At 40.2% G+C, this 13,563-nt stretch overlaps 1 protein-coding gene across 6 annotated transcripts in view; it reads left to right on the forward strand.

Annotated features, from left to right (window-relative positions):
- The window catches only part of exoc6 (exocyst complex component 6), a 55,769-nt gene extending 50,177 nt beyond the window's left edge, over positions 1-5,592 (forward strand). For 3 of the 6 annotated variants that reach the window (XM_020611686.1, XM_020611688.1, XM_020611689.1), the window contains 3 exons: positions 1,212-1,324; positions 3,126-3,137; positions 4,799-5,592. In XM_020611686.1, coding sequence (XP_020467342.1) covers positions 1,212-1,324; positions 3,126-3,137; positions 4,799-4,925 — 252 coding nt within the window. In that variant the 3' untranslated portion in view covers positions 4,926-5,592. The remainder of the gene's footprint in view (positions 1-1,211; positions 1,325-3,125; positions 3,138-4,798) is intronic. The other 3 variants (XM_020611687.1, XM_020611690.1, XM_020611692.1) reach the window with 1 other exon arrangement.
- Positions 5,593-13,563: the final 7,971 nt, after the last annotated feature.

The following is a 13,563-nucleotide window of genomic DNA, read 5'->3' on the forward strand; positions in this document are numbered from 1 at the left end:
CAGTCAGTCGGTGCACAGCTTACCTGGCTTGTAGTGGCCAAATAGGCACATGTACTAGATACTGAAAAACTCAAAGGTTTGGTTACCTTTGACTAGTAACCCGTAAATATCCAGGGTAAACATAATAATCGGACCTCCTGGCTCTAGAAGAGAGAGATTTAGGACAGAACAAGGAGGAGGACAGCATCCAAGTACCATGCTGTGCAGGAGCTGTGCAGTATTGAATAAATAGTTTATGAAAGCGTGTACTCCCTGTCAGCTACTGCCACAGGTAGAATCTAATTCCATGGGAAACTCTGCTCTAGGAGCTGTGGTCCCGAACCCACTCTCCTTTCTGATTTCTGATTATAGATGCAGAGCTCTTAGAGGAATTTGGATTTTTCTGATTTTAATGTTCGTTCTCTATCTGTGTAGTCACATTATCCCTCTGACCTCTCAGCTATTGTTTTTACTTTATATTACGGTGTTTACACCACGGTGGATAATATCTAAGCATTAACATGTGCACAAAAATATGACACAAATCACATATTCCATAGTGGAAGATCCCATATTAAAAGTCAACTCCTACATGTCTACAGCCTGCACAATTCAGTCAGCTAGAATAGCGAAGCCACAAGAAAATAGAGCACCTATAGGCTAACGTTTCATCATCAAAGCAGATGTTAATATCTTTAACATGTTGAAAAATGGGGCTCATAGGTCTTGTTTATCTTTGTTTGCCTTTGTTTCCTATTGGCTGAAAGAGCACAGAAAAGTTCAACTGGACTGCCTGTCTGTTAAAGTGGATTCTTATGTTAGGGTCTGCAGACTGTTTTGAGATGTTTTAATAGAGGTTTAATTTGGTAGCATTGACAAACGATCACCTGCCTGTCACCAACAAACACAGAGTGGCGTGTGGACGCTGCTCTGCAAGGCACTTGGTTTGTATAGTTGCTGTGTGTTGGGAAGTCAAAGGGGGGGTGCAGAGGCTCAAATGTCAGTCCGTAAATGAAGTCATTGGCATAGTTACAGCATGTGTTGTTTAAATTTGATGTCATGAGCCAAAATAAAAATTGTTTGTAAAACTAAGATAAACATTTATCAATAGCTAGAAAAAATTGTCCAGCTTTTCAGTTCAGAGGGCAAAGGTACAAGTGCCTGAGCACCACCGGGGATCAAACTGTGCATGTGCCTGGCCTGAGTGTTGAATATCTCTGTGTGTTTCATAGCTCCTGGACCTGTTCATGGTGTGGGACTGGTCAACCTATCTGGCAGATTATGGCCAGCCAACTTCCAAATACCTGAGAGTGAATCCAGCTACTGCCCTGGCTCTACTGGAGAAGTGAGTTCATCCAATACATACATAGTGATGGGGAAGTGTACACACTGTTTCACCATCACTTTTTAAAGAAGTATTTACAGTTCATATTTTAACAGAGGTGAGGCTTTAGGCGTGCATCTGGGCAAAGAGTCTGTGAAGAGTGGACCATAATGGATGTTATAACCCATTCACTTCAGAAACCAATAAGGCCAGATTAGGTGACAGGTTCCAAAATGGCTTTTAGATTAATCAGGGTATCTCCAGGTCTTGGAAGTTTCAATAAGCAACAAATTCAGATTCCTCAAAAATAACTGTTTTCTGCAAGAGTTCGTGTCCAAACATTTTGACAGACTCTAGTGCCCAACAGATACTGGATTTTTAAGGCCAATTTCAAAATAGTTGTGCATTAACTAATATTTTAAACATTGGTAAACCAATTGAAACAGGACAAGACATATTGTCTTTCCACGATACACTCTGCTGGCTACAGCACATCTGTTGCTATTCCAGCTTCTTTATCCTGTTTTCAAAATATGGTCCAAATAAATACATAATGGAATAGAAGATGAATATTTGAGTTCAAGCCAATTTGGGCTTGAATATTTCACCCAGTGTTAACATCTTCAAAAGCCCCTTTTCCATCACCTGGTACCTGCTCAACTCGACTTGACTCAACTCGCCTTATTTGCATTTCCATCAGCCAAATGTTGGGGATAGTACCTGGTACCTGGTACTATTTTTGGTATTGCCTTTGTCGAGTTTCCAAGCTGGCAGTGGTGATACCAAACGGTGATGTGTAAACACTGCAGACTAGTGATCAGTCAAAGAAATCGCGTCATCAATGTGCGAGACATCCTGGAACATAGAGGGCGCCATAACTGCTACTTTACTGTAGTTACTGTACTAACTAAAAACAGCCACATATTGAGGATCAGGAACAGCATACCCTCCACCGTTACTGTGTCGGTTGCCATCAATGTTACAGAAGTGGAAAACCAAGCACCTGGTAGCCAAAGCGAGTAGAGTCAAATTGAGTTGACTAGAGTCAAATCGAGTCGAGCTGAGCCGGTACCAGGTGATGGAAAAGCGGCTAAAGAAGACTTGGAACAAGATTATGTACAATAATGCAGTATATGCTGCAGGATATGTTCTGTTTTCAGCTTAATTTCCTTGTAGTAAATTTCCTTGTAGTCCTTATGGTAAAGTTTAAGAGTAAAATTGGTTCATGATGTTTAGAATAACTGCAGTTCTGAGTGGTTACAAAAGGTTTGTTTGAAGTTAATAACTCATTATCCTGGCAGTGATATTTTACAGCATCTGAAGTAAGCAAGAATCAATGTGCACAAGCGTGACAGAGTGCTGTGACAGCTGTAATTCTTGGCTTTTGGATACGTTTTCTCCTGAGTCATTTCTGCAGTAAAGATGTCACGAGACACTATGTACAGCACTTGTTCTCACTCCTCATGAATTTCTTCTGTGGTAGCAAAACATGTCACACCAGCCCTCAAACTCCTGCAGGTTAAACTGGGCTAATAAGCATCAGAATCAAAATGGGTCATAATTTATGTGCTTTTACCCACCATCTAACTCATAGAAACGGAGGAATGAGAGGCCATTGTTTAACATTCAAGTCATGTAGTGCATGTGAAAAAGAGCATCTTACCATGAAGACAGAGGGAGGGTCCATTCTGCTCTACAGCAGTCAGCTGAGCTACAGTATAAGATGTTTGGTGAATTCTCTGGTTTCATTTTTTCCTCATCTTTTCCCCTAAATCTTCTCCTCTCTGCTGTTTGTCTGCTGCTGCTAACTGTTGCTGCTCAGAGTCTACAGAGGGTAGGTGCAGCATCCTCCCTGCTTTTCTTTGGTCTTTACATACAGTACATGCCTATATCAGCATGGTTCTACCCCCTCTGTAGTAGACAGTTTCTCTCCTCTTTAGTTTGGCACGAATAGCGACTTAAGACTAAACTGTGGGTAATATTTTTGTTAAGGTTTAAACCCAGTACTGAATACACGAAGGTGAAAATTTCATCCATTTGTGACTTGAAGCTTGAGCCTTGCTCTACCTTACTTAACCACTCGCATGTAAAATAAGAAAAGCTTTCTAGCTTTCTATGACCCACGTGGTTGATGCCTGAGCTTCATTCTAAAATCAACTCGGGCATCTTGACTTCAGATTTAAGAAGAATATTTTTTCAACCAAAACTGCATAAAGCAGACCAAGCCTAAAGCACACCTTTAAAGAGAGGTTTAGAGCTTCTGCACACTCCCTGCATTCATCAGAGCTTCATCAGATTAATCAGATTCATCAGGATCTTGTTGCCTGTACCTGGGTTTTATCAGGCACAAGGCTTACATGGCCACATACTGCACAAGCAGAAAACTGATTACATCATGCTAATGTGATAATTGGCTAATTAAGTCAAACAATCTAAATAAAAACTTTGAGTAAGGGGCTGATGATTTGTTAATATTTTCCATGTGTATAACATTACCTGTTCAATTTCCTTAATTAAACTCAAAAGCGGTTACCAGTATGCAGACACTGTTGCCCTTATTGTGTCCTGTCCCTGCTTAAATACAGGATTAGGATACTTTCACACATGTAGTTCAGTTCCTTTGGTCTAGACCCAGGAAAAATATAGTCTGTAGTTGTCTTTTGGAAGTGCTGACTTTTAACAAACTAAAGGTTTGAGCATGAAGTCCTGGTGCCTGACTGGTAACTCACTGCCTTCACAATCAACACTACATTTACACATTGCAGAGACTGACATATACTGTGATCATTCTACTGAATGCAGTTTACAGCGTGTGCGTCTATGAGCATAGGTCATGAGTGTAACTGGAGCTCGTTTATCATTAATTCTGACCAAAAGACCAAAAGGCATTCTGTAGCATATGGAGGATATTTACTGTTACTGTGTGATCACTAGGTGTCAAGCACTTTTACTGTGGAGCTGCTAAAATACACATAGTGGGACACAAGCTTAACACACCTTTGTTTTAAACTCTTTTTGCTTTCTGATCTAACAGGGAAAACCCCCATGCTCACATGCGTACATATTGTTAGCATAGTTCCAAAATGATCTTGTACTTGTATATAAGCACTTAAAGAGGTTGGGGGATTACAGTTTTTGAATTCATGGTAAAATCATACCTCTGTCATCATAAACTACTAGAGTTGGGCTGTTTTGCTTTTACACTACAAATGAACCATACCATACCAACGTCTTATTGGAAATCTAGTTGCTTATTCCACACTAGAGTTTATTTTACCAAGCCAAACAAGTTGGCACCTAAATATTTTTATAACTACCCCACTGCTAAACCCCATTAATTGAGAGTGTCACTTTATCCTGTTGATCCAATTAAAATTCTGCTGCTATCTGTCTGATGTAACAAATAGTAACGCTGTCATAAATAGCAGGCAGCTGAGAGAACACATCCAGCAGACCTGTCTCTCTGACGACCTCCTCTTCTCTCTCTGATTCCAGGATGAAGGACACCAGTAAGAAGAACAACATCTTTTCTCAGTTCAGGAAGAATGACAGAGACAAACAGAAGCTTGTAGAGACTGTGGTCAGACAGCTGAGGAGCCTGGTCAACGGCATGTCCTCTTAAACACTCACACGTGTGACTTGTGTGTCATAAAGTGATAATAATGAATGAACATGCATGCAATCACATGCACGCGCGCGCACACACACACACACACACACACACACTGAACTGCCAAGACACTCAGAGGAGGATATTTTCACACATGGAATGAAGTGATAACACACAACATGACAGTGACTTACACAAGGCGCACGCAGGGAATTTACACAGACACAGGAGGGACAGATATGCACACACATGACATCAAGGCACTGCAATACAAGTATACGCACTGCACAAGGCACGAAGGGAAGTGACGCCTTGCAGATACAACACACAGTCATATCAGGGGCGCTTCCTATTACACCTGACTGAATACTTCATGTAAATAACACACACAAGACAGTTTACTGGATTTTTCACAGGACTGAGCAGTAAAATGTCTGTAAAATAATTTAGTGGATATGATACAACAAATGTTTGTACATATGTGAGAGTACATTGACTGGTTGCAGAGTGAGAGGAAGTGATGCACGTACTGGGGCAGCAAGGTCAGAGATTGCTTATTGCACCATAGGTGAGTGGGCTGCTCTCTTTCCTCTTGTCCTGTCAGAAACATGAGAGCACTTCTACTGAAAAAGAGATTATAGTACTTATGTCCTCTATGGATGCAGTTCATTCTAAAGGGCACAAAACTAATAGTTAATCTAGAGAGGTCAAGTTGTTCGTAAAGGTGTTCATTTAACATAAAACTGTTTCTTCTTGTCAATATTTGATTGTTCAAAGACAGATTATCAATGACCAATCCAGCCAACATCTGTACTTTAACCAGCTGTGTGCCCATTTGACATGGTTAAAGATAGTGGTATTGAACTGTTGCCACAAATAGCTCTGACAAATACATTCTCATTGTCCCAAATACTTCAGCTGCTGGCACTGTATGTTTGTGTGTGTGTGCGCAGAAGGTCACACATAGATGGAAGAATGGATGATGACGTCTTGAAAGACTGATGTCCATGAAAAAGTGAAGTGTGGTCAGATTGCTGTGGTCTTTATTGTACATTTCAACCAACCTCCTGAGACACAGCCTCACAGAGAGCGAGCACGGAGGAGTTCAGTGTCAGAGAGCGGTCACCCCAACTGTAGTTGGAATATTCACATTCTCTGCATGTGAGAATGTCAAAGCTGACGGATAAAAATTTGTTTTGGTAACAATTTTTCCAGTAAGTGTGCACAGGATGAACAGCATCACATAACACTTTACAAAATAATGCAGTTTGTTACATCCATCCATTATCTGTAACGCTTATTCCTAAATAGGGTCACGGGGGAGGCTGAAGCCAGCTGACATTGGCCAAGAGATGGGGTACACCCTGGACAGGTCACCAGTCTATCACAGGCAGTCTGTTACAGCAGCACATAAACCCATGCAGACATAGGTTGGGTCCTTCCAGGTACAAACACCTGGATCTGTATAGTTTGTACTGGTGTAGACTTCAGGGTCTGTTCAGCAAAGGCTCCAAGGACCGGATATGGATTTTAGATTGGACAAAGTGAACAAGGGATGGTGTTAACAAAGGGCTTGTGTGTCATCGTGGGACAAATGTGACACCTGGTATTAACATGCACTCTGTATCTGGAAAAAAATTAGTGTAAATGAAAGCAATTAGCACTTGGAATGTGATTGAATCTTATAAAAACATCAAAAATTCAGGTCATTTTTCTGAAAATGAAGAATGCTCAAATAATACACACAAAAACTGGTTCAGCTGTACTTCTCTAGACAGTCAAACAAATAAAATGCATAATTGAAAAAAAATATTTCAAGTCAAATGTCAGTCATTACAAGCATTTATACATTTACAGGTGAATTTCAGGCTTTAGCTAGAGACATGAAGCAGACCGAGAGAAATAGACTGTACACATAGAACAGGGAATACAGCCGGGGTCACCTGAACACACAACAGTTTGCTTTAAATTAAAGACGGTCACTTGTGCTGATTAACAGTGATTGTATGTCAGCGGAGAAATACTGATGGTGTTTGTCTTCAGTCTTATAGTCAGTCTCAGGTACAAGGCTGCAGTAGATCCCATTAGTGTCCAGGAGACTAGAGGACCCACATGAGAGGCACATGAGTGACAGCGTTAGCCAAGCTAGCACTAGTGCTAGCAAGCTAATTCCGCTGGCTCTGATTGCCTTTATAAAACGTTTTTGTCCTCATGGTGTCAATTTCATCATTTAACTATGTCCACAAGGATCTGGCTCAAAATGTGTGACTGCACATGTGAGAATGTAGACGACCACTGTCATATAAACAGTCACACTGTCTGTGTGTTTGGAACCTATTAGCCCTTTAAGTAGCTAGCACACCATGCCAGATGTGTTTCTAAACTGCACCACACATGCTGTGTGTATAGACAGATGTGTTCACACATGTATACTCAACATTTTGGGCCCATTTAGAGATTTTCTTTCCCCCACTCATTGTCACAGTTGTACTAATTTATAGCAGGCAGTGAAGAGTTTGGTCACTCAGAGGTGGTGAGGGAGTTCAAATGGTCTTTTGAACGATGACCCTACTTGCTCTGTAAATTCTGTTAATTGTAGGGTTAAGGACATTTTTTTATGTTGACTTCAGTTCTGTCCCACAGCCCATCCAGATTGCATGATTAATGTTTACATGTTTACAAGCAATCAAGCCCCACAGACATGTCATTAGTGATAATAAAAGTATATATATATATATATAACAGTTCATTAACTTGCATTTTATATCCTTTATTTTTGTTCCTCAGGGTTAAATGAAGCTTTAGAATCTCATAACCCACATATAGCCACAAAGCACAGCAATAATGAATTGGTTCTTTTACAGCCTCACAGGCGGGTTGATGCTTACTTAAAACCTGCACTTGACTCCTGATAACATTTTATAATGAGACTGTTTCTATTCTGTTCATGTTTTGGATCTGTGCTCTACTTTCAGCAGGCATTTTTGCACTGATTGAAGTTTGTTCCTTTTTGCCTCTTTTTTAATAGTTCTTGTAAATACTAATGTATGATGTAAATAAATAATTACAAAGGTTTGTCTGCTACAAACAGAATTGAAGGTTGACACTGATGTGCACCTCCATCGACACCCAAAGTAAATATGTAACTAGTAAAAGTTTAAATTTGCATTTGTTATCTTGGTGAACACATTCAGTGCAATGTGAGGAGCTCAGTGACTTATGTTGGTACCTTCTCTCCACTCATTCACTCGGTTCATATATAAAATTATTATGTGCTACTATAGACCACATATAACATTCCAATATGAACTATTTGGTCCTAAAGATATCAACTGAACGCCTCATAATCCAAAATAAAGGGCAGTTTCATTTTAGGTTTTAGTGGAAGGTTTTCTGTGTACACTGGTAAACTGGTTCTTCTCCTCTTGAGAGCTGTGTACAAGCCCAGTGTCGGTAAGCTCTCTCTCTCCCGCAGTGTATTAATGTCTATTTTAGCATAAATTCTCAAATAATTCTCAGTATTCAAACGGTGGTCAAGTCTCACACAGAAGCTGCACCAGTCTAACAGACAGAGGCCAGGTAAACAGACATTGATAGGTGAAATACCTCTACTCTCAATGTATATTTTCACAGTACAGTACAACAAGAGTCATGTCATAGTGTCATTCTGCTGCACTCTTTTTTTTTTTTTTTTTTTTTTAAGTATGTCATGACTCTTGTTTTGTAAGTGGGGCTGCAGTGTACATGCACTTCCCAAAATGGGAAAGTGTGTCCAAACGTTTAGCTGATAGTGTACATTAAACTGAACTGATAAAGACAAGTAATCATGGATGGACTGAATTTACATTAAAAGAACAAATTTAAAAAAGAGCAGAATATATAACAGGCATTCCCTGTAAAACTGAACCCAACCCTGTCTGCAAGAAATTATGTTTACAGGATGTGCTACTATTTAACGAAGCACAGGGCTTTGACTCCAGAGACGGGGGTTCACAGTCTGAGTCCAGCTCATGTTTAGGTTTAAAGTTAGGAAAATAGCTGTGGTTTCCATTAAACATTAATAAATCCATTCTTTGTTGCACTGAGTTTAAACAGCAGATAATGCTGTGCGAGATCAGACATTTTGACCAAAATCAAATGAAATACATTGCGAACATGTTACTGATGCATTCAGTATCAGTATTTTCTGATTTGCCACATGTGTTATTTCCTCATCATGTTGACAGAAAATCAAGTTAGGATTGCATTTCCCAGTGTATTTGCTATTGCAAATTAATTGTATATAAATGTAATTTCTAGCAGACAGGGTTGCAAAATATGCTAAACTACAGAAAATTAGAAATAAAGGCCTGGTGCTCTCTTCAATTCAGGTAAATATTTGACAATTTCATGTACTGTCTTTAATGTAATATATAATGTGACACAATCCCCAGTGACACATGATTCAGATCTACATTGTGATTTAGATTTTTTGCTCTAGAACTATTTCCTAGTATAATGGCATAAATTGAGATTTTAAAAATCAAGGTTTTACATAACACTGCTTATAATAATTCAAATTTAAAAAGTGGTGGTTTTCTCACCTTCCACAAAAGTGAAGAGAGGGTACATTATGATATCCAAAGGAACCCTGCTTTACCTTTGTTCTTCTCTGTAATACACTGACCCAGAGTTTTCCTAAATATGTTGTTTTTATTTTGTGTGCTATAATAAAAGTTTATTAAACAGTAATGCCTGCTTTTTATTAAGTGTACTGTTTGGTCCAGTACAAGGTTAACACTCAGTTTGTCAGGAATGTTGCTCTAAGTCAAAATGTATCTGAGCAGCTACTGTCCACCTGGTATTTAGCATGGTTATTTCTATAGACCAGGTGATTCCTTAATGATCTGGTGACCCCTTTACATTTTTTCTAGGGCTACCATCAAGCTGATCCATGACAACTTATCTCATAAACTAATTTCTGGATTTTCATGGCATTTGCTGCAGATATTAGACGATAATTTCAGTTTATTACAACTTGTAATAGATGTTCTTGTTTGTAGTTTTGGCCAATGTTTCTAGTCGTCAGAAAACTTCTGCAGATGGACTCTGAGTTGTATCTAATGTTCAAGGTGTACAGGATGAAGAAGAAGGGAAGGGAGACTGAACTCTCCCCTGCAGAGCTCTCACGCTGCAGACCATGTCATACAGACAGTTCCACTGGCAGACAAGAAACAATGGGAGCATCCAGTTGCATGTCATTTATTTTCTCCCCAACAGGGCAGATGGTGTTGAAAGCCCTGAAAAATAAAAACAAACAGGAAAAAATAAAAAATCTAAATTTTAAAAAGTAAAAAAAAAATCATCCTTACTGTGCCCCAGGCTTTCTGGGACGACAGCCTTGCAGACCAATTTGATGCAGCGTGCGGCGTATGGTCTGAGCGCTGACAGGCTGACCCCCCACCCCTTCAACCTCTGCAGCAATGCTGGCAGCACTCATACGCCTATTTCCCAAAGCCATCCTCTGGATATGACGCTGAGCACGGGCACACAACTTCCTTGGTCGACCACAGCGAGGCCTGTTCTGAGTGGAACCTGTCCTGTTAAACCGCTGTATGGTCTTGGCCACCGTGCTGCAGCTCAGTTTCAGGGTCTTGGCAATCTTCTTATAGCCTAGGCCATCTTTATGTAGAGCAACAATTCGTTTTTTCAGATCCTCAGAGAGTTCATTGCCATGAGGTGCCATGTTGAACGTCCAGCGACTAGTATGAGAGAGTGAGAGTGATAACACTAAATTTAACACACCTGCTCCTCCTTCACACCTGAGACCTTGTACCACTAACGAGTCACATGACACCAGGGAGGGAAGACGGCTACTTGGGCCCCATTTGGCCATTATCACTTAGGGGTGTACTCACTTTTGTTGCCAGCAGTTTAGACATTAATGGCTGTGTGTTGCGTTATTTTGAGGGGACAGCACATTTACACTGTTATACAAGCTGTAGACTCACTACTTTACATTGTAGCCAAGTGTCATTTCTTCAGTGTTGTCACATGAAAAGATATACTTAAATATTTACAAAATGTGTGGGGGTGTACTCACTTCTGTGATATACTGTATATTGAGTCATGCATGTTAAGGGCCAAACATACTTACCATATCCACTACGATCCAGTGATGTAAATTTTCACAGGTCCGCCAGGGTCTGTGTGGAGTCCCATGATTAAGTTTGTCAGCAAAATCTGACAAAAAATATTCCTTGATGACCTATTGTTGGAGGCAAAAATGAAACAAACTAAATAACTAGAATTATGACAAAATGATTTACATTTTTCAACAAATATAAAATTAACATAATGTGAAAGCATCTGTGAAATCACAGACTGGAGCTCCTGGTCACTTAAACAGTTTCCTCCACCAGCCTGAATCGCTTGATGTGTTTCTCTACTGCTGATAAACTGCCATCTTACATTCGGTAAATCTGACTAAAACTAAAATACATTTTTATCAAACGACTAAGACTTGTGCTAAATCAAATTCTGTTCACATAACATAATTAACACTGGCTGGGACGTCCATATGCAGGCGACAAATTTATGCCTGTGCAATCTGTGGGCACAATAAAAGTCCAGACTGCACGTGTACTATATCACAGTGCTTGGAAAATGTTGGCCTATATGGACAGAAGTTAGACCCTCATTTTGAAGTATGAAGAGAAAACGTGTGTGCATCCCTTGTCTGTGTCCACGTCCGTGTCCACAGTAGGGCAAATGGAAAGAGGAAAAACCTTTTCATGTAAGCTAGTTCAACTCAGTTTTATTTGTATTGTGCCAAATTACAATAATAATCATTATTGTAATGGGGCGGGGAGAGGAGTGGAGAGCATATCATATCATATCATATCATATCATATCATATCATATCATATCATGGGGCCCCCACCCCAGCAGTCCAGGCCTATAGCAGCATAACTAAGGGAAGGCTCAGGGTCACCTGAACCAGCCTTAACCATAAGATTCATCAGAAAGGAAAGTGGTGGTGCATGGCTGCTAGTGTTGTCCACTCCAAGGTGTCACTATGTGCTGGGTAAGCACTACTGGCCTGTAGTCGTTGCAGACACTGGGACATGTTTTTGGTAAAGAGACTAAGCAGAGTATTTTCCACAATACAGGGACCATCTCCAGGTGCAGACTCAGATTGAAGTTTCGCTGGAGTACTCCACATAGCTGGAGGGCACAAGCTTGGAGCACCCTTAGGTTGATTTCATCAGGTCCAGCAGGACAGTGGAGCAAGGAAAACATCCAAACTGCATCGATGTCATTTACACCTGGCTTTGCAGGATGAAGTCTGTTCAGCTGTCTCCTCACCTGGTCCTGACAAACAGCAATCTTTGGACTCTCTTTGCTGCTTCCTTGTCTTTAGACCTTCTTTGTTTTCAATAAGGATGGCCATGATGTCCTTGGTGAGCTGTGGCTTGTTGTTAGGGAGGCAGCAAACTAGTCTCAAGGGTATAGAGGTGTTAACAGAAGTTGATCTGTGTCTGTGATGCACTCTCTCAGGCCATCCATGTCTGCACCATGCAACTCACCAAGCACCTCATAGTCTGTAGGAATAGCATGGTGTAGCCAGGTCTTTGCAAAACACATCAGACTAAACTCACAAGTAGTCATCAACCAATATGGGCTTTTCAGTGGCCGATGGCCAATTTATAATATCAATATTGTTTTTGTTTTTTTATTCCCACATGATAGCCATGGCTGGCATTGTCCCTCTGCCCAGCCCATTCTTATGGACACATTATCTGAGACACGCCTTGAGGGAACTTTTTCAAATTTGGCACAAACATCCACTTAAACTCAGTGATGAACTGATTAGATTTTGGTGGTTAAAGGTCACTGTGTCCTCATGTCTGTCTCATTCCTGTGAATTTGACTGCCTCCCTTTTTATCTGAAGTCTGTGTCCAGGTCCTCAGTTTCTAATCCTGACGGCTCGCCGTAACACCTTGGAACGTAGGCAGATCTCTCAAAGCCAGAACAAATAAAACCAAAACAATCTGCATATGTTTTGTTTGTTATCTGACTCTTTAAAAAGACAAAGCTGCAGAAAAATATAGCTTCATCTTTGACTGTACCATGGGTCACATTTTCTACACACTTTCCGTCTCTACATCTACAAAGTGATGGTGGATTTATCTCTGCACATATCTATTTCCTTGGACTCTTCAGTACAAAAATCAAGGTCAGTGTTTATGAAATGTCTAAGAGTGAGAAATAATTCCTAAATGGTCAAACATTTTCCAAGTGATACATTTCTGATTCAAAGCGTAGACTGAAGAATGAAAGCAATTAAAGAACTCTCTGACATTTGGAGTTGGAGGTCATGCAGAGTCACTGTGGTCAGAGAGATATTCACTGGTGACCATCTTATTAAACAACATTTTGGCAAAATTGAATGATTTTGTGAAATGTTTTGCACTGAATGTGCAATTCCTCAGAGTGATAATAGATAAAAAACAATTTGAATCTCCTTCATAGAAAAAAGTTCAACCCCAACTTCATAGTTCAGTCACTTAACATTTACTACTATAGTGCATGAGGGATGCAGATTTTGCGTTCCTGTGTCAATGCAGGGTGGGTGGGTGGGGTCCTTCCTGCATGTCAACGGGAGTG

Source organism: Monopterus albus, unplaced genomic scaffold (genome assembly GCF_001952655.1).
Source record: "Monopterus albus unplaced genomic scaffold, M_albus_1.0 scaffold117.1, whole genome shotgun sequence".
NCBI classification, from domain to species: domain Eukaryota; kingdom Metazoa; phylum Chordata; class Actinopteri; order Synbranchiformes; family Synbranchidae; genus Monopterus; species Monopterus albus.